This window comes from Liolophura sinensis, chromosome 10 (assembly GCF_032854445.1).
Source record: "Liolophura sinensis isolate JHLJ2023 chromosome 10, CUHK_Ljap_v2, whole genome shotgun sequence".
NCBI classification, from domain to species: domain Eukaryota; kingdom Metazoa; phylum Mollusca; class Polyplacophora; order Chitonida; family Chitonidae; genus Liolophura; species Liolophura sinensis.
In genome coordinates, this window is record NC_088304.1 from 30,491,127 (window position 1) to 30,518,608 (window position 27,482).

The 27,482-nt window shown below is 39.4% G+C and overlaps 1 protein-coding gene across 1 annotated transcript; it reads left to right on the forward strand.

Annotated features, from left to right (window-relative positions):
- Positions 1-712: 712 nt before the first annotated feature.
- LOC135476639 (cell division control protein 45 homolog) lies at positions 713-27,051 on the forward strand. The gene is made up of 18 exons (XM_064756731.1): positions 713-834; positions 6,496-6,555; positions 7,848-7,940; positions 8,812-8,906; positions 12,942-13,056; positions 14,168-14,283; positions 15,259-15,307; positions 15,984-16,045; positions 16,521-16,631; positions 17,458-17,649; positions 20,508-20,606; positions 20,971-21,082; positions 21,698-21,753; positions 22,841-22,979; positions 24,146-24,229; positions 25,335-25,453; positions 26,072-26,148; positions 26,936-27,051. Exons 1-18 carry the CDS (start codon positions 784-786, stop codon positions 26,998-27,000), a joined length of 1,695 nt encoding a protein of 564 aa, XP_064612801.1. The 5' UTR covers positions 713-783; the 3' UTR covers positions 27,001-27,051.
- Positions 27,052-27,482: the final 431 nt, after the last annotated feature.

Genomic DNA, 27,482 nt, shown 5'->3' on the forward strand with positions numbered 1-27,482 from the left:
GCGTATATACACCCATCAACTGTTACTCCTGGAAATGTGTTATACACGTGGATCGGTATTGGGTCAGAATCAGTCCAGTTGCTATAAAACAAATTAAATGCCGGTAAATATAAGCGTGAGAGCCGATATCCATTTGTGACCCGTGAAGCCATTCGAACGTTTCTAACGCAGCTAACGCCACACACAAAAGCATGCATATATGAAACACACGTGCACAGTGTATACTACGCGAACGGTACCATAAAATGGCTTGCTCTAGGAAAATGGATTCAATGGAGCGAACAAACAAAAAAAAAAAAAAAAAATTAAACTATACCGGTATATGTCGGACACACGCAATATATATATATATATATATATATATATATATATATATATATATATATATATATATATATATATATATATATATATATATAGTAGTATAATTGCCCAAGTGGGTGTACCCAATAATCACGCATCTGCACTGAACTCTTTATACAAATATGTTATAGTTAGGCCTATGTAAGTATACTGGGAAAGCCTTCCTTATGTATACACAACCGCTTGGTTGATTATCGGGGAATTTACTAGTCTAGCATTTGGTAGTAGCTAAGGTCCCAACTTAGACGGGTGCTGTTTAATTTGCAGAAGATTTCCACAACGGAAGTTCACCTTTTGATTTTTGTCCAATGACCGAAGCCGAATTTCTCTACTGCATTATAGCCCGCCAGATTTTAACAATGTTATCGTGAGGTTGAGTTTCAAGAAGGTTGAAAATTTCAGGTTTATCTTCACTGCAGGATGTTCGTGAAAGATATCAGACGAGAGTTTTACGAGGCAGTACTACACCAGGTATCTAGATATGGATAAGCTTCCCATTTCAAGAATGTAAAGCGTTTGAAAGTGTAGTCACACCTGGGTTGCACGAGCACTACAACATCAACATGTTTCTTATACTATACGTTACATGGGTATGCGGCGATAGGATTCGGAGTAATCCTCATATTGACGCCGAACCCAATATAAAGGTTACTGACACCATATATTTCCATATCCTATCACAGAGTATGTTTAATAACCAAGTGACGAATTTATTCCGCCAAAGACCCATGAATTCTGTCCTAAAGATCGATATATACGAGACAGCAGACATTCAGGTATTTGCCATTTGACCTGCATCAGCACGCTTATTCCCTCACACACTGTGGTGAAAACATTGTCTAAATAACATGGGAGTCAACACAAAATTCTGCTTCAGGGCTTTTGTTGACCTTCACAGTTTATACATGCTGTGCACATTGTTCTGTTGTTAAACATACTATAATTTCTGGTTATTAACCTTACTTTCCTGAATATCGTCCAGTGTTGTTCATTTCCCTACACCTTCCCATGTTATCTTTCACCTCGTCGTCGTCTGCTTGCTGCTGCCTAGTAATGGTGAAGTGCCAGGATGTCTGCGGTCTCGCACAGGTGAACCCTTTCAGCTATGTGACAATTGTTTTCACAATTCAACAAAGGGAGACAACCTACTCAACAGACATGTTTGACATCATCTGCAGGATTCAAGAATACACATGTCCCCTCACCTGACAGTTTAGTTCATATGTACCTATTTTAGTTGACAACCCAACAAAACCGTCCCAGCCATGTTTCTAACTCTCAAGTTTTGAGGCTATTCTCTACGATGTGGATTTTTGTCTCGTCTAGCTGCATGATTTTTATCTGTACTTTTCTATGACTTATGGCCATCAGCATGACGAAAGGTCTCCATCATGGATTATGGAGAAACTCTGCAAATCACCGAAACGGCAAACATGGCTACATGTCCAAAGGTGTGCTGGGTTTTTGGCCAACAAATGACCGATTTTAGCAGAACAGAAGCTGATTTTGGTCCAGTTAAAATGTGATTCCTTTGGCTTGGGATTGTCCGTTGAAAAAATGTCAGGAAATGTTTTGTGGAGGTTGTAAGTGTGGATAGGAAAATACATACATGTACCCGGCATATTGAGAAAGAACGTCTGTTAGAAGTTGTATCGTAACCATGCCTAGGGTAATTCATTAGGCTGGATATAAAGGAATGCAAGGATGCAATTTCTTTCTTTTTTTTTTCGCATAAAGGAAGGACAGTAGTAGAATCCTGCTCAAATGATCACAATAAAATGTCCTCAACATTGATCAGAACATAATACTGAATTATATCGCCCAACATTTGACAATTCTCAAAATAAATGCTCTTAGATCTTGCGATAAAACTAACAGGTTCGTCACCTGTTAAACATTTCTATGAGTACTACAGAATAATTTAAGTCAACAGTTAGTGCTAGCATTTTCAGGTTCTGTACAGAGGGGGTGAGCATGTGAAAATATAACCAAAATCTTGTCCAGCTGATACTTTTGATGCAGTGAAGCAGAACCTACTGAGAAATCTGTTTCCATTTTCCTAAATTTCCTAATTTTAATTAAACTTTGTGAGATTTAGGGGATTTTTCCTTCATGTGAAGGATCAAATATTTATTCTGTCTTCAATACATCATTCATTGTACATGCTTGTCTAAAAGTGTGAAGAGAATAAGCACCCAACTGAACCTCAGCTCAGATCACCAGCCTTGACCTAATTTACAGTACAAAACATTTATACATGAGGAAGAGGAGAGCCCAAATCCTATTGCGTTGCATGAAGATGGAATATAACAGCTTTGTCTTTGTATGTGAACTTCCCTGTATCCATTTAGAAATGCACCTACCCTTTCTAGTGTCACTTACATTGTTTCCTCTTCACAACAATGTATCAGTAAACAAATGCTTCATTTACATGCTCCCTAGCATAGACTTTGGCAGGGAGAAAAGATGTCCACACCTGACTAACCATTTTTATATTTTGGGATCTCCTGAACGGTATCTTTCCATGCCAACAGAGGGGGCTCATATGGAGGACTGTGATACTCATAGATTGGAATTCGTTATGATGTATTTTTACATGATGTCAGATTCTCAATAGACGTCAGTGTGATGGACGTACCAATTTAGGTCAATCAGGTAGACGGCATCACGCGGTGAGTAGCTCAAAGCAGACCTTATTTTCAAATTGGACAGAGATTTTCTGAGGAAATATCGAATAAAGGTCAGTGTCAGTGGGTGCAAAAGGTGTATGAATGTTGAATACAGATACAAAATCATAATTGGGTGCACACATCATCGGGGCTAAGGATGGCAGCGGTCTCCGTGCATCAGTAAAAATAATCCATGCTTAGACCGGATTTTCGGAAATTGTATATCTCGAAAGAGCACTTGTCATCTGTATAAACAGGGTGACATTTCAAACGATAGGTGGGGGGTGGTCGGGGGGTGGGGGGGAATATTAAATGAAATAAAATAATTTGGCATCTGTAAAAGCATGAAAAAAGAATTTGGGTTGGGACCTTTTGGAATAGTCGGTCACGTAACATCAAACGTATATCCCATTCCACCACCATGTATATGACAATAAGGAGGACATAGAGGCTTAATTTGGGGATTAAGGTTTTCGTCATTGACATAAAAGGTCACTGTTATAGAAGAATGATCATGTGACTGCCACCTTGTGAGGTAGCCACATATGATGTTAAAACTCCACTTGTTAAATAAGCGTTATTTACCTCGGAAACAGAAATTTAAAGTTATTGTTTGCTCGTATTGTGTGCAATTTATCCATAAGTCACGTGGCACACACAGTCTTGTCTACTGTTCTTCTTCCAGTTGAACATCACATAAGTGGTCAAGCGACCAAATGAACTGCCGTGAACAAACCAGCACAAATTGTCAAACTGAAATCCATATTGAAATCCATATTCCCTCAGAATGTTATTAACCAATCATTTTAAACTTCTCTTAACCAGATACATGTACCATGCTTCTAGCTGTTTTGATGGCAAAAAAAAAAATAGTTAACAGAGCAAATGAGTAATTTACATGGTCTTACATGAAGTTTGTAGTCTAGTCTGAGATCACCGATGTTCCTAGTCTGTTCTGAAATCACCAATGTTCCTAGTCTATTCTGAGATCACTGATGTTCCTAGTCTAGCCTGAGATCAAAGATGTTCAGAGTTTTCATTTAGAATTGGAGAAGGAGGTCAGAGTTCAAAAGTAGGCGGCTGAAATGAAAGTAATTATGTTAGTGTTAATTATGTTATTAATCACAGTTAGTACTGATTTAAATGTTAAGAATATTCAAAGTAGGCAGTTGGGGGGATGGCAGTAGATAGCTGTCTGCAACCTGCTACTTGCCCTTTTTGAACACCTTGATGTTCCTAGTGTGGTCTGAAATCACTGATGTTCCTAGCCTGGTTTAAGATCACTGATGTTTCTGGTCTGTTCTGAGATCACCGATGTTCTTAGTCTGGTCTGAGATCACCGATGACCCTAGTCTAGTCTGAGATCACCGATGTTCTTAGTCTGGTCTGAGATCACCGATGCTCTTAGTCTGGTCTGAGATCACCGATGACCCTAGTCTAGTCTGAGATCACCGATGCCCATAGTGTAGTCTGAGATCACCGATGACCCTATTCTGGTCTGAGATCACCGATGTTCTTAGTCTGGCCTGAGATCACCGATGACCCTTGTCTGGTCTGAGTTCCCCAATGTCCCTAGTCTGGTCAGAGATCACCGATGACCCTTGTCTGGTCTGAGATCACTGATGACCCTTGTCTGGTCTGAGATCACCGATGTCCCTGGTCTGGTCTGAGATCACCGATGACCCTAGTCTGGTCTTAGATCACTGATGTTCTTAGTCTGGCCTGAGATCACCGATGTTCTTAGTCTGGTTTGAGATCACCGATGACCCTAGTCTGGTCTGAGATCACCATTGACCCTTGTCTGGTCTGAGATCCCCGATGACCCTAGTCTGGTCTGAGATCACCGATGACCCTTGTCTGGTCTGAGATCACCGATGTCCCTAGTCTGGTCTGAGATCACCGATGACCCTAGTCTGGTCTGAGATCACCGATGTTCTTAGTCTGGTCTGAGATCACCGATTTTCTTAGTCTGGTTTGAGATCACCGATGACCCTAGTCTGGTCTGAGATCACCGATGACCCTAGTCTAGTCTGAGATCACCGATGTTCTTAGTCTGGTCTGAGATCACCGATGCTCTTAGTCTGGTCTGAGATTACCGATGACCCTAGTCTAGTCTGAGATCACCGATGTCCATAGTGTAGTCTGAGATCACCGATGACCCTAGTCTGGTCTGAGATCACCGTTGACCCTTGTCTGGTCTGAGATCCCTGATGACCCTAGTCTGGTCTGAGATCACCGATGACCCTTGTCTGGTCTGAGATCACCGATGACCCTTGTCTGGTCTGAGATCACCGATGTCCCTAGTCTGGTCTGAGATCACCAATGTTCTTAGTCTGGTCTGAGATCACCGATGTCCCTAGTCTGGTCTGAGATCACCGATGTTCTTAGTCTGGTCTGAGATCACCGATGTCCCTAGTCTGGTCTGAGATCACCGATGTTCTTAGTCTGGTCTGAGATCACCGATGTTCTTAGTCTGGTCTGAGATCACTGATGTGCCTAGTCTGGTCTGAGATCACCGATGTCCCTAGCCTGGTCTGAGATCACCGATGACCCTAGTCTGGTCTGAGATCACCGATGTTCTTAATCTGGCCTGAGATCACTGATGACCCTTGTCTGGTCTGAGATCCCCGATGTCCCTAGTCTGGTCTGAGATCACCAATGACCCTTGTCTGGTCTGAGATCACCAATGACCCTTGTCTGGTCTGAGATCACCGATGTGATGTGCCTAGTCTGGTCTTAGATCACTGATGTTCTTAGTCTGGTCTGAGATCACTGATGTTCTTAGTCTGGTCTGAGATCACTGATGTCCCTACATCACATTAGCGAGAAAGCACATCGGTTATTTGCCAGTGGCTGGTGGATTATCCAGGCACTCAGGTTTCCTCCACCTGAATGGAAATTAAATTGACTTGCCATCAGCTTTTGCGTTCATTTAGTGAAATTATTCTTCAGTCACTGAAGTCATCCTGTTCAGCAATATTTTTTGCTGTACATTGTCCTTCAAAAGAACTTGCATATAGCAAATAGCAGGACATTGTACCTGAGGTCTTGTGTGATGTCATGTCTTGTATGATGTCATGCCTTGTATGACATCATGTCTTGTATGACGTCAGGTCTTGTATGACGTCATGTCTTGTATGATATCATGTCTTGTATGATGTCATGTCTTGTAGGATGTCATGCCTTGTATGAGATTATGTCTTGTTGCATCACATACATGTAGGAATGTTGAAGTTGGCTAAACTGTTATTATGATGTGAACCCACTGACCTCGGATTGGAACGTTATAAAACAAAATGTTTCTGTGTTTTAATGTCTCGCACACCGAGGTCGGTGTCTGGGAGTGAAATCTGAAAATGTAGTAACAAAAGTGGTATCTGAGTGAAATATCACTTTTAAATATCACATCAGTGACGGAAATCCTGACATTTCACGCTTTATAAATAAATGTTTGGTTTTTCAGAGAGTGCTGGTATTTGTTGGATTTGATGTGGATGGCTTGTGCGCTGTTAAGATTTTGCAGGTAAAAACAGACTTTACATTTATCATTTTTCAGACATTTATCTTCCATCTTATAGCTACATTGCCAGGTCTTATGCTGGCCTCCTCACCCGTTGTTCATGGAAAGGTCTTCCAGCAACCTGCGGTTGGTGTGGGTTTCCCACGGGCTCTGCTTGGCTTCCTTCAATTGTTGGCCCGCGTTGTATCAGTGAAATATGATGGAGTAAGGTGACCAATCAAATAAGTGAAGAAATAAATGAATATATTTAGTTTGCATTCCGTTAAACCCTACAAACCTTAAGGGAAACTGAGACTTTCACCATCAACTGTTTTTTGTATGTACCACCACTGGTAGCCTTCTTGATTACACTCAGCTGAACAGCATCGTGTACACATTAGGACTGGCTTGTTTCCACAAAGAAACACAACCGTGAAGTCACTAAAATACATCCAGATTACACTCAGTTGAAGCAGCACCGTGTGCATGTTAGGACTGTCTTGTGTCCACAAAAGAACACAACCGTGAAGTCACTAGATTACATCCAGTATTGGAAGTGAAACCCTGAGCAGAAACAATCACAGCTACTGTCATGACTGAAGTGGTGTGAAGCTCTTGATAAACAGAGTGTATGGGGAATTCTGCACAAACAATCCATATCCGCTAATCATATCTATTTTTCTCTGTTAACAAGAATACATATTGCTCAGGTTATTGTTTGTCCTCTCTGGTCTGTACTGTTTATAATGGTAAAATGAGTCTGAAGTTTGGAAAACTGCTAATGCGGCCAGCTTCATACATTTTAGGAATTTTATTTCTGATTTTGAATGGTGATATGTACCCTAATTCTTCAACCTTTCCACAAGGTGTGAAAGAGCAAGTTTTTTAATTTATTTTGGAGACAAAACTGCAATAGTTGGATTGGCCAATTTCAAGGCTTCACCAAATGTGTAATTTTACTAGACTACACAGATGTCTTCAGAATATGCTTGACTAAACACCTTGCAGCAAACATGCCAAAAGGTTGAAGAATTACAGTATACCGATTAGGCTGATATAATAAAATTGTGAATGATAATTATATGGGCTGTTCTCAAATACATGTACTTGTTGTAGCAAAAACTCAGTTGGATTTGCGCTGATCAGTTGTTTGGAATATACATGTATGTCTGATATTTGTTATACTAGCCTCTTTAAAACAAAATTAAAGAAGCAGTGTACAGCCGAAGTTACTAGTGAGATAAAAAAAATATGTTCGTAAACCAGGCCAGTAATTAACGCACAAACAATGATGTAATGTCTCTTTTGTGTTTTAGTACTTGTTCCAGTGCGACCATGTCTTGTACACAATCATTCCAGTGGCAGGGAAGCAGGATTTGGAGAGGGCCTTTGTGGAGAACTCGGAAGGGGTAACAAAACACTCTCGTGTTCAAATGTTTTAAACACTTCTAAAATGGTGTTGAGTGATGAAAAGAGAGCATTACTTACCAATTTGTTGAGGCAGCCACCATAATTAACACTGAAAGCAACTTGTGGCAAAGTATTTATGAAGCTTACTAGTCTATCAGTTACTTGTACACCTTGAGTTGGAAGTTCAGTTCAAACCAGTGTTAATCAGTTACACGTCCACCAAGTTGATGGCTGAAACAGAAACTTAGCCAAATTTGGGACCCTGATTCAGCACTTCTGACATGGAAGAAGAAAATATGAAATCTGGACACCCTACTGAAACAAAATGGGCTCAGAAAGGACAGTCCGGACACCTTTTTCCATATTTCTGGCTATCCGCCTAGTTCATTTCCGACCTGGACAGGGAAGTTTTGGATTGTGATTGGAGTTACTTTTCGCAAATGTTCAAAGGGATGGGTTGGTATAACACAGAAGTTCGTTGATTGATGGCGTTCAAGTGTTCAAAGGGATGGGTTGGTATAACACAGAAGTTCGTTGATTGATGGCGTTCAAGTGTTCAAAGGGATGGGTTGGTATAACACAGAAGTTCGTTGATTGATAGCGTTGAAATGTTCAAAGGGATGGGTTGGTATAACACAGAAGTTCATTGATTGATAGCGTTGAAATGTTCAAAGGGATGGGTTGGTATAACACAGAAGTTCGTTGATTGATAGCGTTGAAATGTTCAAAGGGATGGGTTGGTATAACACAGAAGTTCCTTAATTGATAGCATTGACAAGATTGAAGATAATCAATGTTTAGCCGGAAAAGTTCAGCTGAACCACATAGATAGATGAATGTTTTTGTTTTTTCTTCATTTGTATGTTTCAGATGAAGCATGTGTTGATGATAAACTGTGGAGCTAACCTGGACGTGGTGGAGCTGCTACAGCCTGATGAGGGTGTGGTCTTCTACATCTGTGATAGGTACATTGCTATTAACACATATTATACACTGATATGAATATAATATGTATTGTGTCCAATGTGGACACAGTCATATGAAACAAATTTTAGAACAATTAACGCCATGAGCCGAAGTTCAGATTCAAACGTTACTCTTCAACGTAACTGGTGACTAACAAATTTTGACACGTTTGGATGGAACTGGGTATCTAGTTTCAAAATTGAAAATGTTCATGTTAAAAAACAGGTTTGCTAAGTTAATAAAAGTTTTTTTTTCTCACCCTTGTTGAGTACCCCCTGTGAAGCGAATTTTATACCAATCATAGAGCATAAATATCACTGCTTCATTCCTTTCCAAGATGGCGTCCCCCAACAAGAAATGGGCTTGTCACGTCTTGCTTGGGGAAAAGAGTCCGTTTATTTCGTTCACTGATGTTTTCGGGATTAAAATTATTGACCGGGTACATATATGGAAAGGTCTAGATCGTATAGAAAAGGGAGCACTAGTACTGTTCCGTCACATAGTCAGATCTTCCTATGCCTGTCATCAACCTTGTCATCAGAGGTACACTGACCAACATAGAATATCGCTTAGTGTAATACGAAAACGGAACGGAACATTATGGCATACCAACGAAGGTGTTCAAATACTTTATGAAGAACCCTATCAGACATCGTTTAAGTGATCGCATTTCAAATTCTGAAAATTTGTCTGCCAGGAGATTGGCAGATGTTTTACCTGCGGAATGTATCATCTGTCGTAAAACTAAAACAATTGCTGGCCAGTCAACCATGAAAGGAAGACAACAGCGACCAGTTATGTGTGAAAACTGCGTGCAAAGGCCCAGGACATACGTTAAAGTCTAAATTTAGAAAGAATCTAATCCTTTGCATGGGTGAATTTCACACTGCTATGGCATTTCTTGCTTTAGGTTCCATTTCAGGAGTCATGAATGGTCATCACTGTAATCGTAGTTTGAGATCAACGGCAAAGCTCTGCATCAATTAAGGATGGATGCAGGAATATCTTCACAGCGTAATGAGTCAACAGCATCAAGAATCCTCAAGAATGAGCAGTGATGTTATGACAACTGTTGAAGAGTTCACCAACTTGTTTACATCTGACCATAATGATGAGCCTATACATAGCTGTTCTGGAAAAATTGCGCCAGAAGAGTTAAGGTCGAGCCTATCCAATGCCTATACACTTGGAGAAGAAAATTGAAAAGGATTTGTCAATGAGAGGTTATTGAAAGAGAAATCTGAAGGGAGAGATACATCTGATAAGCTGACACTTCCACCAAAAAAAAAACATTCTTAGGTATTAGATAAGTTACCTCAATGTGCTCTCTTGCAAATGCACCTGCAAATGAGAGTCGACACCTGTTTCACCGCCCTTTGATGGTTGAAGAAGAGAAAGGTTTAGAACTGAAGGAAGTGTTGAAGTATCCATTGGCCACTGTTCCCGCAGCAGTAGCCACCTTTGATGGCAACATGACGAAGACCAACAAATCAGCACTTTTACATCAGGATGTAAAATGCATCTCTAAAGAATCAGTCGACCTGAATATTGTTTTTAACTCGGAAATTGTTGTCATTGTTGATGCCATGGTTCTTATCCAACAACAGCATCAACTCCCAGAAACCTTTGGTGAGCTTGCAATTGCTATATTGGAACGGTTGAACTGGATATCAAAGAAATATCATGCCAAATGAATCGACTTTATGGCAGACGGATACAAAAATAAATCGATCAAGCAATATGAATGAGACAAAAGGTCAGCATATAGATGCACCAAAGTTCATATAACAAGACCTGATGAAAGGCTACCAGAACAGATGAGCAAATTTCTTACATTTGGAAGCAACAAAGAAGACCTAGTTAATTTTGTTGTGGGAATGTGGAAAGCCTGCTCACCACATACTGTGTCTGGCATTCAAGTGTATGCAACACAAGGTGAGAAATGTTTCAGGCTATACCAGTCATCCTTTCAGCAAATTGCGTTATAGAGGTGGAAGAGCTCAGCCCCAACCAGGAGGAAGCAGATACCAGAGTGTTTCTCCATGTTTCACTTGCTGCATAGAATGAAACAACAGCCATGGATATCATAATCGGTACAGTGGATACGGATGTCTTTGTATTGGGTCTGTGGATGTCAGCAGTTGTAAACGCTCATGTGATTTTACATTTAGTGACTGAAACCTCCAAGCATATTGATATACAATTAGTAAGAAACCTTTCAGAAAATGTTGCCGAAAGACTTGTAGGATTCCATCCATTTTCAGGATGTAATAGGATGTAATAGTGTAAGTGGTTTCAGAGGATAAGGAAAAGTAAAAGGATTGAAACTAATGGTAAAGTCAGAACATTTTGTAATTTAGAGAAACAATGGACTATGTCAGACACCTCGGTTGAATATCTGGAGAAATTTGTTTGTGAACTGCATTGATGGGGTGACTTCAGACTTGGTTCATTTAGTGATATGATGATGTCCCCAAACAGGGAAGCCCTCAAGCTTCACATAATATGTGCAAACTACCAAGCCAAAATATATTGATCATGTCTGCAGGAGATGTTCACAGTACCTGAGCCAATTGGACATGGATGGAATGTTAAATCTGAACTATTGTCCATCCAGTGGACAACACTTCCTGTTGCCCATGGTTGTGTCCTTAAGACCATCAACCCCGGGCTCTGCCTGGTTTACTCCCACCATAATGCTGGCTGTCGTCGTATAAGTGAAATATTCTTGAATACGGCGTAAAACACCAATCAAATAAATTAAGAGCGTCCGTTATGGTTGTAAGAAATCGTGCGACAGTTTGATACGTTCATGTAGGAAGGCAGGGATCAAGTGCATGTTGTAGATGCTATGCATGCCTCAACCGCCAGCCTGTTCAGCTTGATGAGGGTTTGAGTGATAGTGAAAGTAATGAATCTGACAGAGACATGGAAACAGTGGAACAAACTATGACAAAGAAACAGAAAGTTCTTTTCACATAAGCAATTAAACAAGGCCCATGCAGGTTTAGCTCACTGAAGATTTTGTTCGGAATGTACTAATGTCTTTGGCTTTTGTAAAATAATGACTTCTTAAATGACTTCAGACATCTTTGTAGATTAATATGTATCCCATTGTGTAAATGAGTTTGTGAACTGATTGGTTTGATGAACTGTGAGTGAAACTTGAAACTTTAAGAAAGGATCTTCAAGCCTAACATTCGTCGTCATATGACTGAAAAATTGTTAAGTATGACGTTAAACCCCAAGCACTAACTCAAGCCTAACAAACTTTACGCCCGTACCCCAAACTTCATCAGCTCTACATCGGGTATTGGTGTTAGTGTTGAAAATGTTTCATGTTGTAATTACATATAGTTAACTGAACATTCCATATATGTACAGATGTTGGTTTTTCTGATGTGCTGAAACGTATTGTAAGAAAAAACAGAGAATTTTCTCATTTTTTACATCGTTGTGCTTTTTATATATGTGCGTGTATATATATATCGCGTGAGCATCAAAAATTGGGTTGTACTTTGATGCTTCATTACTCCATTATCCTTTGTTCAAACCCTTTCAAACTTGGACATTCAAATGGCATGATTTTGTTAATATACTGACCAGTTTTCAAGGTCATAGCTTCAGTAGTCTGTACACAGGGTTAAAATGAAAACATAACCTCAAAAATGCACGTTCCGGTGGCCCACATTGCATCACCTGTCAGGCGTCATGTGTAGAGCGCGCACCTGTGTGACACGCATCAATGACTGCTGGAAAAAAAGTTTCCGCGTCGAGAAGATGGAGGACCAATTGATCACAAATCTTGATCAAATTTCTTGATCCGGTACACAACACATCTGTGTTGGAAAGGCTTGTAGTTGTTAATGAACCTGTGGTTTAACTTGAACTTTGGTGTTTTTGATTGTCATATAAAAAGAAAATTCTTGAAAATGGCATTTAACACCAATAAAGAAAGATGGAATGATCTAGTAAATTTCTCAGCTTCTGTATTAATTACAACTGGTTGTAATTTGTATTGTGCTTGTTTCTAGCCATCGCCCAGTGGACATCTACAATGTGTTTAACGCTGTCCAGGTCAAGCTGCTAATGAAACAGGAAGAGTTGACTGACGTGCCTGAATATGAGGAGGTTTTCTGTGATGAGGAGGTTAGTCTATGGGATTTTGTACTTTTTTTTTTTTATTTTTTTTATTTTTGTTTAAAAAAATCTTGAATCTTTGAACTTGGTTACATCATTGAGTAGGAAGTCCGTATTCTCAGACAATATTTTACAGAGTTCTGTCTCTTTATTTCAGAATTCTGCCTTGTTTTACTTTGCATTTTCCCAAGTCTGTTTGTCAAATTCATTGAAACTTCTCTTGGTATATAGACTCACTGCCAGGTCCCTTGATCACATTAGATTTTACTACTTTTGGTACCCTTTTATTAAAACGGTCAAAAATCCAAAATCCAAAAGTTAATTATACCAGGAAACATTATCACTGGTGGGCAACACAAAGGATGTTTTCAGGCCAGATTTAAAAATTAAAAAAGAACAAAACTTCTGTTATATTATGCATCTATATGTACCCTATTTCTTCAACCTTTTCACATGTTTACCTGATGGTGTTTTTGATATTGTTCAAGAATATGTTTCTGCTGAAACTGTAAAATTGTTTTTGGTGAATTGCAGATGTTAACCATCCACCAAAGGAAAAATTTGATGTGGGTAAATTACCCTGACTTTTTTTTTTAATGTGTGATAAACTCAAAGATGTGCCGACAGTGTTCGCACACCAGCACGGTGCAATAACCCAGGAGCCTCCCACCAATGCAGTCGCTCTGAGTTCAAGACCAGCTCATGCTGACTTCCTCTCTTTCTGTATGTGGGAAGGCCTGACGGCAGCCTGTTTTCTCTAGCCATAATACTGGCTGCCATCGTATAATTGAAATATTCTTGAGTATGGCATAAACACCAATCAAAAAAATAAATAAAGACACAGGGTACAAGAATACATTGTGTTTTGGGCTTCCACTTAAATTGAGCCAAGGCTAAGGGGTATTTTTAGCTGAGTTTTTTTATTTTACATGTAGATTTCTGAGCTGGAAAATTTTGCAACATTGAAGTACTCATTTATAAATTTGAAATTGATTGATCAAAATTACAGCAAATTCAACTTTGAGTTACATTATTCTTATGTCAACTTTTTTTTTTTGGTCTTTTTCTCACCATAATACATATATCGTAATTAACAATTTGAAGCCATGTTTGTTGTCAGTCTGAAGATGACTCTGGCAATGAGAGCGATAGTTCTGACAGATTGGGGAAAAAACAACGGTTTGACGATGAGGCCATAGAGAGGCGCAGAAAGAAACGACAGTGGGAGGAAAATAAGTAAGGCAGTAACAACAGCAACATGGCTTATGTCACAACAAGTCAAGACTATTATCTGGTAGTAACTGTTAAGTTCTGGCCCAGGGATCATGAAGCAATCTTTATAGACAAAATAAAATTTCAATCATTAACGTTGGTATGTTACTATGCGTTTATACTTTAGCTGAAATTTGTTTTACAACAATTTATATAGCTTACATATTATATTAGCCCAGAATTTATGTCATCAAGCAATATTTTGACCTTGTTAGGTAATAAATAACAATTTTAGAGTGGTGTGAAATTTTGACTCGCGTTTAAGATCGTTTCGTGATCCAGGGGCCTGATCCCAATCTTTCAAGGTAACATTGTGACTGTGCATAAAGAAATTTTGTAATTCTTTGCTTGACTGTCGTAGTAATCAAGGTGAAGGCCATTGTACAAGTATAATTGTAAACTGTTCATGTTCAGTGTAAAGAAAACGCTAATATATAATTTGAAGTGAATTACATTTGAAACATTCGATTCTACTGTGACATTGTCCTTTTTTTTGGTACTAAATACATACGACTAAATGAGTATACCAGTAGAGCTGTGAATGTGTTTACCAAATGCACCTTCAAACAAACTATTTCCAGTAAAGAATATGTATACAAAGCTTTCATATGTGCTTGGTCCCAACAGACAACCATAGAATCTAAGTGTTCAAACACATTTTGTTACAGTTGGCAAGGAAAGTTCTGAGAAAAAAAATCAAAATAATTTAATGTTTAATGGTATTTTATCAGCCCTTCAGTTTAATTTCCATACCCCCCAAACTGCTGCTGGCTCCATATTGTGTGTATTGGCGCACAGTCTGTGTTCTGCAATTAGACTGAAAAGTTGAAAGATTAGATGTCGTGTTTGGCTGTTACATATACAGTTAAGTTTAAATTATGTAGTTGAATATTCTTTTTGTCAACCTGACTGAAAGACGCTTAATATTTCTCTTTCCAGAAACAAAATTCTATTCAATTATATGCAGTTCTCAACATTTGGAACATCGGTAAGTATATGTAGATGAATAGAGAATCCCCCAAATTACTACGTCATGCACTCTGTTAAATATTGTACATACTAAACATAGAGCTTGGGATTATTAAAATGAACAGGTTACTCCGTGGCTGAGTGGTTAGTGTGTTAGCACAGCACAGTGGCTGAGGAGCCTCTCACCAAGGTGGTCACTGTGAGTTCAGCTCATGTGGCTTCCTCTCCGGTTGTACATGACGAGGTCTGGTAGCAACCTGCACTCGGTCGTGGGTTTCTCCCCAGACGCAGCCTGATTTCCTCCCACCATAAACCTGGTTACAGTGGTTGCTATTGTATAAGTGAAATATTTATGAGCACGGAGTAAAACACCAGTGTAATAAATAAGTTAATATAAAAGTTAATTTTATGACCATATTTTTTCCCACCATGGTAAGAAGCATGTGTTTGTGTTTTGGTGTTTGTCTTGTAGGAGAAGTTGGGCAGAATGCAACAATGTACAAATGTAGCAGGTTTAAAAGTGCAACACCAGTTATTATAACTCTGCTTCTGGGAGCATAAAGTTGTCAGTCATGATGACAAATCCTTCAATTGCATTAAGCAGATGTAGCGTTGTGAGATTTCCAGTTGTAAATCAGAAATAGTTTCCGGGATTTTATGTCAGTGTTTAAGGCAAACTATGCTGGGTGTTTCAGGCAGCACTGACAATGTTTGAACTTGCCTGGAAAATGTCCAAAGACACCACAGATTTATTATGGTGAGTTCTGGTGATTTTTTTATTTATTTATTTGATTGGTGTTTTACGCCGTACTCAAGAATATTTCACTTATACGATGGCGGCCAGCATTATGGTGGGAGGAGACCAGGCAGAACAGTTCTGTTGATTTAATTGTTGATATAAATTTCTGCCCCAGTAGTTTAGTATAGTTTTAGGTGCGCCTAAACTTCATTTGAGAAGTTGAAAACAACTTTTGTCACTGACTGTCTGACTTTGGTTAAAAGTTTTGTTGGGCTCAAATGGTGCAAAGACTATGTTAATGCTTTTGGCTTATTAATAAAATAGGCTGATGAATGGGCTTATGAAACTGTCTCAGGATTCACTTTGACCAAATTTGGTGTGTTGTCAAACTTTTTGTTAAAAAAAGAAAGTTTGAGAAGAAAGTAAATTGTATGTGAAAGGTAATTCCCTGAAGTTAGCTTTGATAGCTTGAAGTCTGATTGGTGTGTTGTAGGCTGGCAATTATTGGCCTCACAGATCAGTACATCCATTACAAGGTATGCAGAGATAAGTACATGGATGATGTCCTCACCTTACAGTCACACGTCTCCAGGCACAGTCACAGGTAAATGATTCACCTGGTTTTCTCACATGTTTCTCAGGTATTCATGTATTCTTCAGTTTCTCATGTATTCTAGCATTGCCCGTGTTTATGTTTTGTGAATCAGGCATTCATATAGTCCTGAATTTCTCAGCCAGAGAATGAATGAATGAATGATTATGGCTTATCAGCAATATTTCAGCTATATTGTGACAAGATCCTACCCAGAGAAAGCCCACATTATGTCTGCAAGAAAATGCATGTTATAACTGCTGTTGCAGACAAGTTCTTCTGATGCCTACCGGCGCCGATAGCACAGTTGGTAGAGCGTCCGCTTTGGGGGGTGATGGGGGGGTAGATCCAGGGTTTATCCTGGGTCGAGTCGCACCTAAGACGTAAAAAAGGAAGTTGTAACTTCCTCGTGTGGTGTTCAGCATGAAGGGGATAGTGCATTGACTGGTTGATCAATATAATGGCTCTAACAGGGTGGCTTACTTGCCTTCGCTGAAGCGTCTCAGTGAAGCAGCACTAGATAAAAGACCGGTGGAAATCCTCCCTGCAACAGGAAGGCACATTACATGCACTCTAAGGATTCCTTTGTCGTCACATGTCTGAAAAATTGTTAAGTATGATGGTAAATGACATGAGTGTCTGAAAAATTTGAACGAAACGTAAGAGTACATGAATGATGCAGAAAAACAAAGAGTTGCTTGAACAAAGAGTTAATCACATTATGTCACATGGTAAAGTTGGACTGTTTTACCTTTAGAGACAATAGAGTTCAAACTCTCTTATTGTTTTTTTTTTTTTTTTTGTGATATGCACCTTTGAACTCCTCGTGTGTTTGCAGGGGCGATGATGCAGACAATGTGATTTCTGTGGACTGTCTGCGAATTGTGTTTGAGGAAGAGCTAAGACTGACGCTGTATCGTCATTGGACACTCTATGACAGCATCTGTCACTCCATGAATTTCTCGTGTAAATTTAAAGTTTGGAGTTTACGGGGACAGAAGAGGTTACAGGAGTTCCTGGCAGAAATGGGGTAAGTTACACAGTTATAGTTTACGAGGACAGGAGAGGTTTCAGGAGTTCCTGACAGAAATGGGATAAGGCACACAGTTATAGTTTACGAGGACAGGAGAGGTTTCAGGAGTTCCTGACAGAAATGGGGTAAGGCACACAGTTATAGTTTACAAGGACAGGAGAGGTTTCAGGAGTTTCTGACAGAAATGGGGTAAGGCACACAGTTATAGTTCACGAGGACAGGAGAGGTTTCAGGAGTTCCTGACAGAAATGGGGTAAGGCACACAGCTATAGTTTACGAGGACAGAAGAGGTTTCAGGAGTTTCTGGCAGAAATGGGGTAAGTTACACAGTTATAGTTTACGAGGACAGGAGAGGTTTCAGGAGTTCCTGACAGAAATGGGGTAAGGCACACAGTTATAGTTTACGAGGACAGAAGAGGTTACAGAGTTCTTGGCAGAAATGGGGTAAGGCACACAGTTACAGTTTACGAGGACAGAAGAGGTTACAGGAGTTCTTGGCAGAAATGGGGTAAGGCACACAGTTATTGTTTACGAGGACAGAAGAGGTTATAGGAGTTCCTGGCAGAAATGGGGTAAGGCATACAGTTATAGTTCACGAGGACAGAAGAGGTTACAGGAGTTCTTGGCAGAAATGGGGTAAGGCACACAGTTATTGTTTACGAGGACAGGAGAGGTTTCAGGAGTTCCTGACAGAAATGGGATAAGGCAAACAGTTATAGTTCACGAGGACAGAAGAGGTTACAGGAGTTCTTGGCAGAAATGGGGTAAGGCACACAGTTATAGTTTACAAGGACAGAAGAGGTTTCAGGAGTTCCTGACAGAAATGGGGTAAGGCACACAGTTATAGTTTACGAGGACAGGAGAGGTTTCAGGAGTTCCTGACAGAAATGGGGTAAGGCACACAGTTATAGTTTACAAAAACAGAAGAGGTTTCAGGAGTTCCTGGCAGAAATGGGGTAAGGCACACAGTTATAGTTTACAAGGAAAGGAGAGGTTACAGAGTTCCTGGCAGAAATGGGTTAAGGCACAGAGTTACAGTTTACAAGGAAAGGAGAGGTTACAGAGTTCCTGGCAGAAATGGGGTAAGGCACACAGTTATAGTTTACGAGGACAGGAGTGGTTACAGGAGTTCCTGGCAGAAATGGGGTAAGGCACAGAGTTATAGTTTACGAGGAAAGGAGAGGTTACAGGAGTTCCTGGCAGAAATGGGTTAAGGCACAGAGTTATAGTTTACGAGGAAAGGAGAGGTTACAGGAGTTCCTGGCAGAAATGGGTTAAGGCACAGAGTTATAGTTTACGAGGAAAGGAGAGGTTACAGGAGTTCCTGGCAGAAATGGGTTAAGGCACACAGTTATACTCACTTATTACATGTATCTGTCGGAATGTCAGTTTAGTGGATTTTACTAGGCCAGCATTAAATAACACGGTGCCAGGTTGTGAAATTGTTAAAAAAAAGTATGGATGTAGACATTTTTTTTTACCTGCTTTTACCATTAAAATTTGAAGGATTAAATTGAGTTCGTTATTGTTTTGATTTTGACAGAATGCCTCTGAACCAGTGTAAACAGAAGTTTGTATCTATGGATCCCTCCATTAAAGCTATGTTACTGTTTTGATTTTGACAGAATGCTTCTGAACCAGTGTAAACAGAAGTTTGTATCGATGGATCCCTCCATTAAAGCTATGTTACTGTTTTGATTTTGACAGAATGCCTCTGAACCAGTGTAAACAGAAGTTTGTATCGATGGATCCCTCCATTAAAGCTATGTTACTGTTTTGATTTTGACAGAATGCCTCTGAACCAGTGTAAACAGAAGTTTGTATCGATGGATCCCTCCATCAAAGCTATGTTATTGTTTTGATTTTGACAGAATGCCTCTGAACCAGTGTAAACAGAAACTTGTATCTATGTATCCCTCCATTAAAGCTATGTTATTGTTTTGATTTTGACAGAATGCCTCTGAACCAGTGTAAACAGAAGTTTGTATCTATGGATCCCTCCATTAAAGCTATGTTATTGTTTTGATTTTGACAGAATGCCTCTGAACCAGTGTAAACAGAAGTTTGTATCTATGGATCCCTCCATCAAAGCTATGTTACTGTTTTGATTTTGACAGAATGCCTCTGAACCAGTGTAAACAGAAGTTTGTATCTATGGATCCCTCCATTAAAGCTATGTTACTGTTTTGATTTTGACAGAATGCCTCTGAACCAGTGTAAACAGAAGTTTGTATCTATGGATCCCTCCATCAAAGCTATGTTACTGTTTTGATTTTGACAGAATGCCTCTGAACCAGTGTAAACAGAAGTTTGTATCTATGGATCCCTCCTTTAAAGCTATGTTATTGTTTTGATTTTGACAGAATGCCTCTGAACCAGTGTAAACAGAAGTTTGTATCTATGGATCCCTCCGTTAAAGCTATGTTATTGTTTTGATTTTGACAGAATGCCTCTGAACCAGTGTAAACAGAAGTTTGTATCGATGGATCCCTCCATTAAAGCTATGTTATTGTTTTGATTTTGACAGAATGCTTCTGAACCAGTGTAAACAGAAGTTTGTATCTATGTATCCCTCCATTAAAGCTATGTTACTGTTTTGATTTTGACAGAATGCCTCTGAACCAGTGTAAACAGAAGTTTGTATCTATGGATCCCTCCATTAAAGCTATGTTACTGTTTTGATTTTGACAGAATGCCTCTGAACCAGTGTAAACAGAAGTTTGTATCTATGGATCTCTCCATTAAAGCTATGTTATTGTTTTGATTTTGACAGAATGCCTCTGAACCAGTGTAAACAGAAGTTTGTATCTATGGATCCCTCCATTAAAGCTATGTTATTGTTTTGATTTTGACAGAATGCCTCTGAACCAGTGTAAACAGAAGTTTGTATCTATGGATCCCTCCATCAAAGCTAACCTCAAAGAACTCATATTGGAACACACAGAGAAGTATGGGTGAGTTGTTTTCTTTTATTCAGAATGGATTTGTTAAACTAAAAACAAATTATTTCTAAAGTGAATATTTTTACAGCTACATGAATAAAGACAGATACATAGACATCATCTACAGTGTGGTTTAGGTATGGTAGGATTGATAGATAGACACCAAATTGTCAAAAATCAAGCTTAAAGAAAAGTACTAAACAAAGTACATGTGTCAACAGTTTCTGACATTTTTCTGGTTTGATTGACCCCACAACTTTTTAACTTGAAAACAGTGTGATTTTTCAGGTAATCTCTCCCTTGTCTGTTTTCTGTCTGTGGTAGTTTCAGTTCAGGATGATTCAGTTCATTATAATGTTATTTTTTTTCCCTGCAGGCTGGAAACTGCAGATGTTGTGGTGCCATCCTTCTTTGCTCAGTATGGCTACAGAAATAAACTTAGTGCTACAGATGTGGCCCATGCCTGCGTGGCAGCCCTGGAATCAGTGGTAAGTGCTGATTATGTTCAGTAATCATACATTTTATTTCTTTTATTGGGGTTCTATGTTGTAATCAAGGAGAAACGCACACTTGTACTGGGGATTATTTTTGGTGTAGGTAGACATAACATCTGCCATGTACATGCAGGTCACTGACAAATCACCTGATACACATCAGGGGGCCTCCATGGCTCAGATGGTTAGTGCACTAGCACAGCACAATGACTCAGGAATATCTCACCTAGGTGACTGCTGTGAGTTCATGCTCAACCTGAGAACTTCAACCTCTCTGGTTGTACGTGGGAAGGTCTTACCGGAACCTGAGCATTGTCATGGGTTTCCTCTGGACTCGCCCGGTTCCTCTCGCTATTACACTGACCACCGTTGTATAAGTAAAATATTCTTGAGTGTGGTGTAAAACTCAAATACATAAAAATCAGACATCAAAAAGCCCAGTTGTCTGCTTGTAGTGAGACAGACACATTAGACAACCAAGCCAACTGGTAAGCCTTCTTATAGCTTGTAAATATTATGTTGTAGATTCCAATGTTGTATGTTTTTCTCTGCACTGGTGCGAGTGTAATTTAGTCTTAAAAATCAATCTGATAACTTTCTTTTTATAAGGAAAGAGGAAAGAAAGCAACAGATAATTTCCTCAGTGCTTTGGACATACTTCATAGGTAAGAAATTAAATCTTACTTTTAAGTACTATTAGCTGTGCAAAAAGTTCAAGAAAAGAGAGTTGACATGCCTTTGGGTCTAAGGCTAACAGAAAATTTACGGAGAAGCCAGAATTGACCAAGGAACAGCTGAAGACAGTGGTCACTCAAATCTTTACATATGGTAGGTCATTTTGTCTAGGCTGTCCGGCTGTACGTGGGAAGGTCTGACAGCAACCTGTGGATGGTCGTGGGTTTTCCTCCCACCATTATACTGGCTGCTGTCGTATAAGTGAAATATTCTTGAGTACGGTGTAAAACACAAATCAGATTAATAAATCAAATCCAGCTGTTTTGTCTAGGACATTTGTGTAGGACTTTTGTGTAGGACTTCAGTCAAGTGTTTACATGACTTGTTGCCTAGGACTTACTTTGAAAATACTTAGAAAAGTTTAGAGCTCGTCAAGAAGAAACTGAAGGCCTTGGTCACCCAAGTGCTTATATGTCTTTGTCAAGGATATTACTCAAGTGGGAATGTGACTGTTTTCCTAGGATATCACCCAAGTCCTTACATGTGTATTTGCCTAGGATATCACCCAAGTCTTTGCTTGTGTATTTGCCTAGGATATCACTCAAGTGTTTATAAGTGTATTCATCTAGAATATCCCCCAAGACTTCATATGTGTATTTGTCTAGGATATCACTCAGATGTTTATATGTGTATTTGCCTAGGATATCACCCATGTGTTTATATGTATTTTTGTCTAGGATATCACCCGAGTGTTTACATGTGTATTTGCCTAGGGTATCACCCAAGTGTTTGCATGTGTATTTGCCCATGATATCACCCATGTCTTTACATTTGCCTAGGGTATCACCCAAGTGTTTATGTGTATATTTGTCTTAAGATATCACCTATGTGTTTATATGCGTAATTGTCACTCAAGTGTTTATATGTGTATTTGCCCAGGATATCACCCGTGTCTTTACATTTGCCTAGGGTATCACCCAAGTGTTTATGTGTATATTTGTCTAGGATATCACCCAAGTGTTTATCTGTGTATTTGTCTAGGATATCACCCAAGTGTTTTTCTGTGTATTTGTCTAGGACAAACACAGAAGGAATGGAGAAGAGTTTAGATCTGGCCAAGAAACAGTTAAAAGCCATGGTTACTCAGGTGCAGACTTTCCTTGACATGCACCAGGTCATCTCTGCAGGGCCCTTCCTTTATGTTTTCATACAAGAGGTTTGTTAGTTTATTGCACATCGCCAAAAGTCATCAGAGAAAAGAGCATAAACAAGCTCGTCAAATTAACACTGTCACTCACGTGTTGCCATATCCAGTGGTCTTGATTTCTGGAGAGATAAGATGAGAATAATCGTTGTCATAATGGCAAAATGACTTTGATAACTATCCAAGGTAAGAGAGTATTGTAGTGTTGTTATTAATCATGAGTTGATGTATTTTAGCGTGTAATATTACATCCTGTAATAAATTAAGCTTTGAGTAAAATGCATGATGAGTAACACACCTGACTTCAGACTCCAGTATTGGTCGCATCAGCATCCTTACACTCTTACTGGATGAGGTGTCGTATCTGGTGTCAGCATACTTACACTGTGACTGGATGAGGTGTCGTATCTGGTGTCAGCATACTTACACTGTGACTGGATAAGGTGTCGTATCTGGTGTCAGCATACTTACACTGTGTCTGGATGAGGTGTCGTATCTGGTGTCAGCAGACTTACACTGTGACTGGATAAGGTGTCGTATCTGGTGTCAGCATACTTACACTGTGTCTGGATGAGGTGTCGTATCTGGTGTCAGCAGACTTACACTGTGACTGGATTAGGTGTCGTATCTGGTGTCAGCATACTTACACTGTGACTGGATGAGGTGTTGTATCTGGTGTCAGTATACTTACACTGTGACTGGATTAGGTGTCATATCTGGTGTCCGCATACTTAAAGTCTGTGAATGAAATAAATTTGCATAAAGATATAATGTTTTCACTGGTAAATCATCATATTTTTCTTCAGTTTACTTGTTAGTTTGAATACATTTTTCTTAAATGGCTGTGGATATGTTCCTGCATTATATCACTCCAGGCAGAGCTATTCTTTCATTTATGATAGATGAATGATAACAACATTTATTTGGTGAAGCAACCATCATAACATTTGTTTGTCGAAGCTACCATCATGACATTTGTTTGGTGAAGCTACCAGCATGGCATTTGTTTGGTGAAGCTACCATCATGACATTTGTTTGTTGAAGCTACCATCATGACATTTGTTTGTGGGAGCTACCATCATAAGAATTGCTTGGTTAAGCTACTATCAGAAAGTGATTGATGATGCAGAATTGATTGATGTATTGATGATGCAGAATTGATTGTGCTCTGTTTTCAGGGCACAGCTGATGTGAAGTATTTCTCAAAGGTGCAGTGTTTGACCCGGCTAGCCCGGTTCACTCTGGAAGCATACTCAGCTCAGGTGAGTTTACACATGACACTGACCACCTGTACAACTGTTGTGTACATAACAATGTTCATGTAAAACAAAACAGATATTTTAAGGTTCTTTCACTGTGACTGAAAATAACATTTCCTGAGCAAAGTTGACATTTCTTGAGTGACCAAAATTGACATTTCTTGAGCAACCAAAGTTGACATTTCTCGAGTGACCAAAATTGACATTTCTTACGTGACCAAAATTGACATTTCCTGCCTGACCAAAATTTACGTTTCTTGAGCAATCAAAATTGGCATTTCTTGAGTGACTAAACTTGACATTTGTTGAGTATGACCAAAATTAACTGTTTTTAATAGGACTTACATCAAAGTGAACATAAGTCAGCCACTAAATCTGAATAAATGTAGTATTCCAGAAATGTTTTAAAATTTTTAAAATTCTACACCCGTTTATCAACAAATAAATAGCAAACAATGGTGAGTACCTAGCCATTCAATTGGTTACGCCATTTTGCCGTGTTACAGCCATCTACAGTGATGTCACAAAACCTAGGAGCTCTCCCATACCATCAGTATTAAACAATGTGACAATGAGAAAATACAAACAAACATGCCTGGTACCCAACCAAAGAGTATCAGCTCTGTTACATGTTCAAAGGGCTGATGTTCCTTCTACTAGCTTGGCATTCTGTCAGGGTGAGGTTCATAGACACAAGCGTCATGTTTTAGCCGTCCTGCTCTTCCTCGACCTGCTTGTGTATGATTCAAATTAAATGGTCAGAAGTTTTCTGGGCATGCCCTCAAATATTTTGATCTTGACATCAGAAGCTAATTGTAAATCTAAGGTAACCCTTTTTAATGTACATTTAAATTAATAAGTGCACTTGGTTTATCACTTTTGTATTGGAAGACATAGTATTGACAAGTCACAAATGATAACCAAATGAAATTTATTTCAAAGACTGTATTTGTAAGCTGTGATACAACTCATCATGTACTGGTTTGCACATGCGTAATTCAGGCAATTGGGTCCAAGGTTTGCCTCTGAACTAAAAAGTGAAGGAGCACTAATTGGCCACACAGACATTTAAAGTAAAAATTGTTGTAAAAGTTGTTTTTTTTTTCAGTCAAAGAGCAGAAAAGCGAAAAGTTTACCGTTGGTGTTGGGGGCACCTCTGGACCCAGAGGAAGGAACCACGATCATCATTGGAATTCCTCCCCTGAATTTAGATGACGAGCGCAAGAAGTAAGAATTCACCTGTTTCACATTGCTTTCATCACCGTTTGAATCTTATCATGACAGTGTCTCTTGTAAACAGAGCCTATCATATGCCATCATATTGAGATGGTCCTGGCTGGCTTAATCGTCTTGACCTTTGTCTGCCCACAGGTGATCTGCCCCTGGCCAATTGTGCCTCCTGTTCGAATCCAGCTCTTGTGGTTTAGTTGCTGTTTTTGTTTTAATTTATTTATTTGATTGGTGTTTTACGCCATATGCATGAATATTTCACTTATTCGATGGCGGCCAGCAATATGGTGGGAGGGAACAAGGCAATCCCCCGGGGGAAACCCACGACCATGCGCAGGTTGCTGCAAGACCTTCCCACGTACGGTAGGAGAGGCATGAGCTGGACTTGAACTCACAGCAACTTCATTGGTGAGAGACTCCTGGGGTCATAACGTTGCGCTAGTGCGCTAACCAACTGAGCCACGGAGGCCTCGGGAGGTTGGTCTGATTTACTCCATGCAGTTCAAGTCTGTTTTCCTCCACTCATAGGTCTGACTGCAGTCACACTCTGTAATTTGTACCATCTGTTCCTGGTTTCCTACATACATGTGTTTGTTTTATGTATATTTTCCATAGTTTCTTTGGCAAGGCGTTTGAACAGGCAGCTTCAAGTACGGGGTCAAGGTCACTTCATGACAGCTTTGATTCATATGGTGAGTATGACAAAATCATAAGTGCATTAAAACCGAGATGTACCAAGGTTTAGAGCTGGGGGTTCAGTGACAGTTATAAGTCATGCCGTGTCAAAGAGGTACACATTGACTCATAAGGGAGCCAAATAGGTAGATCAAAGACGGGTTGAATTGGCGGGAGAAAATGTATAATGTCTTTGGTTGGGATATCATGTCTGATGTCAGTATAATGTCATTGGGTCGGGTGTCATTCCTGGTGTCAGTATAATGTCATTGGGTGGAGTGTCATTTCTGGTGTCAGCATAATGTCATGGGGCGAGTGTCATGTCTGGTCGGTATAATGTCATGGGGTGGGTTGCTATTCCTGGTGTCGGTTTAGTGTCATTGAGTAGGTCGTCATTCCTGGTGTCGGTTTAATGTCATTGGGTGAAGTGTGAGATCTGGTGTCAGTCTAATGTTGTTGGTTAAAGTGCGATGTCTGGTGTCTCCAGTCATCCCCATGGAGGATGTCCTGCCACAAGGACACATACCTTCCTGCTGGGATATCATTTCAGCCTCAGTTAAACATTCTCAATCCTATTTTGTTTTTGGCATGGGATAAATACAATAAAAACTTGAATCTGAAATTTTAATGTGTTTTATTTTGAAAACGTAGGAAAAGGTGTTAGTATGACATCCTTCATTTCAATTTCTGGCCCATCCCCTGATTATGTGTATAATTAACACTGTAAATTGTCGGTTCATAGACAGGTTTTCTAGCATGCTTTTAAAAAGATTTTTACAGTTATTATTGATCTTCTCATTTCAGTAATGGAGATGAAAGGAGAAGACAGAAGCAAATTCTTTGATGCACTCATATCTTTGTTACAGTGATAAATATATTTCCATCATCTTAGTGCATTTTTACCCAGATGTAAATATCAGAAAATCTGTCATGAAATCAAAAATATATCAATTTTGGTGTAAAAAAGACATTTGTGTGTACATGTATTTTAATGTAACTTGTGACAGTAATAATATTTAGATATACAATTTTACTGGTATGGAAATTGGAAAGCATGTTTTAAGGAAACTGATTAATTTTAGCATCAAGATCTGTCTGGTGTCTTTCCTCTCACTATTAAGGACTGTTATTTTACAGACATGATTGTGGTGAACCAAGAAAATAGCTGAAATTTACTATCATAGCCCAAAAAGGCCGGGGTCCAGGGGCCGCCTAGGCCCCGGAAGCTAGAAAAATCTGCGTGGCTGAAAATGGATTCTGGGACGTTTTTGGCTATTAAAATCAAACTAGAATCCTGTAAAATATGAAGAAAACCAACACTGTTTTCTGACTTACAGATTTTCCCATCTGC